The following is a 3,108-nucleotide window of genomic DNA, read 5'->3' on the forward strand; positions in this document are numbered from 1 at the left end:
TGTGGCTATGAGGTAAAATGGTTGCATCATGACTCCAAAGTTGTCTGTTCAATGCCAAGCGTTGCTGTGTCTCTGGCTTTTATTATCACTTTTTCGACAGGCTATAATATGACTTTATCACTACTTTTGACATATAGTATGCTATGAATTTTTTTCATTTTTTTCGCCATACTATACTATGGCTTTTTTTAACATACTATACTATGCCTTTTTTTGACATACTATACTTTAACTTTTTTACGACATACTATACTATGACTTTTTATCACTATTTTTGACATACTATATTGTGAATTCTTAATAATTTTTCAACATACTATACTATGCCTTTTTTCACCATAATATACTTTAACTTTTTTTGACATACTATACTATGGCTTTCTTCACTTTTTTTAAACATACTATACTATAACTATTTTTGACATACTATACTATAATTTTTTTAACATACTGTATTATAACTGTTTAATCACTTTTTTTCAACATAAAATACTATGGCTTTTTCCATGCAACTTACTTTATGACCTGTGGGTGTGAGGTAAAATGATTTCATCACGACTACAAAGTTGGCTATTCAATCCCAGGCTTTCATGTGTCTCTGGCTTTCTTATCACTTTTCAACATGCTATACTATGACTTTATCACTATTTTTGACATAATATGCTATGATGTTTTTCAACATAAAATACCATGACTTTTTTTGACATGCTATATGGTATGCCTTTTTTTTAAATATATTTGTGTTCAACTTTAAACATTAGAACAGCTTAGTTACACCACATAGTATTATTTTTGTTATACTATACTATGACTTTTTCCGAAATCCTATACAATTATTACAATTATTATTACATTACAATTATATCTCTTTTTTTGACATACTATACTATTACTCTTTTCAACCTGCTATACTATGATTTTTTTTTCACTTTTTTTCGACATAGCATACTATTGCTTCTTTCACTTTTTTTGACACACTATAATATGACTTTATTACGACATGCTATACTATGACTTTTATATCACTTTTTCAACATATTATACTATGACTTGTTTTGACATACTATATAATGACTTTTTCATCCCTTTTTTGACATGCTATACTATAACCTTTTCGATATGTTTGACCAAGGATGTGTTTTGAAAGAGACTTACCGAGGGTACGTGTTGACAGAGCATGGAAACCCAACGCCAAAGATTTCAGCTGTGGTTTGATGCACCTAAACGAAGAGAAATTTCAGAATGTTGTTCAGTACATATTAGAAACTGGTTTGAAAATGTCCGTTTACGGCACATTCAAGGTTAAATGAAGTTCCATTCTTAGTAATCTCGAATTCAGTAAAATCAATTTACACCAAGAATGTGTGTGTCAGTGTAGGTATTGGTTTCTCTGTGTTTTCTGGAGTGTAAGCCAGCAGAGTGTGCTGTGGTGCAGAAGAATCTATCTTCTTGTCCAGTGGTTCTCAACAGTCGTGACTCACCAGAATAATTAGGATGCTGTCCACATCCCCCCCCCAACCCCTTGAAAATGAGAAAGAGAGCTGCAAATCGTAAACAGCTATTTCTACACGCTTCCCCCCTGCTCATTTTGAGTGATTTTTGTGAATACTCTGATGAATAACAAATAATAATTTGCTTTAATGACAGTTTAGTTTAGTTTAGTTTTTGTTTTAGCAGCTAGCACCTAGTCTTGTCCAAAGTGCTCCAGGCTCTGTTGATTTATGATGCTTTTTCTCTCCCCTTGACCCGCCTTCACACCCCTTTCTGTGTTCCAGGACCCCCTGACTTGCTCTGAATATAACACATGGAATGTGTAAAAAACATTTCCCAGTCTAGAATGTGTTACTCTATTTTTCCCCCGACCATCTGGCGACCCACAGAAATCATCTTGCGACCCCTAATTGAGAACCACTGCTCTAGTCCAGGGGTTCTCAAAGCTTTGAAGACGGATTCAGCATTCAGGAAAAGTGCACACAATGACCACAGCCTTTCTTATTGCTTACTGCTTTTCATGACATACTATACTATGACTTTTTATGGCATACTATACTATGGCATATTATTAACTTTTTATGGCATAGTATACTATGAACCTTTTATGACATACTATCCTAAGACTTTTTATGACATTCAATTCTATAAATTTTCATGGCATACTGTGACTTTTTAGGACATACTATACTATGACATTTTATTACTTTTTTTTTCTTTTTTATGACATACTATACTATGACTTTTTACACTTTTCTATTACATACCATACTATAAATGTTTTTAATGAATTGTGTATGACATATTACACTAGGACTTTTTATGACTTTTGTGACATTATACTATGACCTTTAAGACTTTTTTATAGCATACTATACAATCACTACTAAAATTAAATGAATTTTTCATGACATACTACACCATGACTTTTTAGACTTTGTATGGCATATAGCCTACTATGAACTTTTAGAGACATACCATACAATGACCTTTTAAAGACTTTAACTGTACCATACCTTTTTTATGTCACACTAGACTATGACTTTTTATGACATACAATACTAGGATTTTCCATTTCTTTTTTGGCATAGTATACCATTATCTTTTTATGGCAGACTTGTACTATAACCTTTTTATGTATTTAATTGCATACCATCCTATGACTTCTTATTACCTTTCATGGCATACTAGACTATGATCTTTTCATGACACACTATACTATGACCCTTTATACTTTTAAAGGAAAACTATTTTATGACATTTCATGACATTTCCATGACATACAATTATGCTTTATAAATATTTCCTTCCCATGTTTCTTGGAAATAATCTGATCAATACAGCAAATATATGTAAGATGGTTTGCTTTAAACATATCTAAAATTAAAATGCATATAAAAATGTATTGACTCTGAACATGTCACTGAAGGACTGCATATACAAATATGAGTCAGATTAAGCTGAATGCCAGTTAGCAAAATTTGTTGGCTTTAAAATAGCTTCTAAAATCAACATAGACTAACAGATCTCCAAAGGGTCCAAGTCATATTTTAAAGTTGCATATACATACTGTATATACTAAAGTTATGTATACTGTATATATATATATATATATAT

The 3,108-nt window shown here is 31.6% G+C and overlaps 1 protein-coding gene across 2 annotated transcripts in view; it reads right to left on the reverse strand.

Annotated features, from left to right (window-relative positions):
• The window catches only part of LOC116680212 (solute carrier organic anion transporter family member 1C1), a 32,564-nt gene that overhangs the window by 4,708 nt on the left and 24,748 nt on the right, over window positions 1-3,108 (reverse strand). For both annotated transcript variants that reach the window (XM_032509438.1, XM_032509439.1), the window contains one exon: window positions 1,156-1,220. In XM_032509438.1, the coding sequence (XP_032365329.1) occupies window positions 1,156-1,220 (65 nt within the window). The remainder of the gene's footprint in view (window positions 1-1,155; window positions 1,221-3,108) is intronic.

Source organism: Etheostoma spectabile, chromosome 3, assembly GCF_008692095.1.
Source record: "Etheostoma spectabile isolate EspeVRDwgs_2016 chromosome 3, UIUC_Espe_1.0, whole genome shotgun sequence".
Lineage (NCBI taxonomy): Eukaryota > Metazoa > Chordata > Actinopteri > Perciformes > Percidae > Etheostoma > Etheostoma spectabile.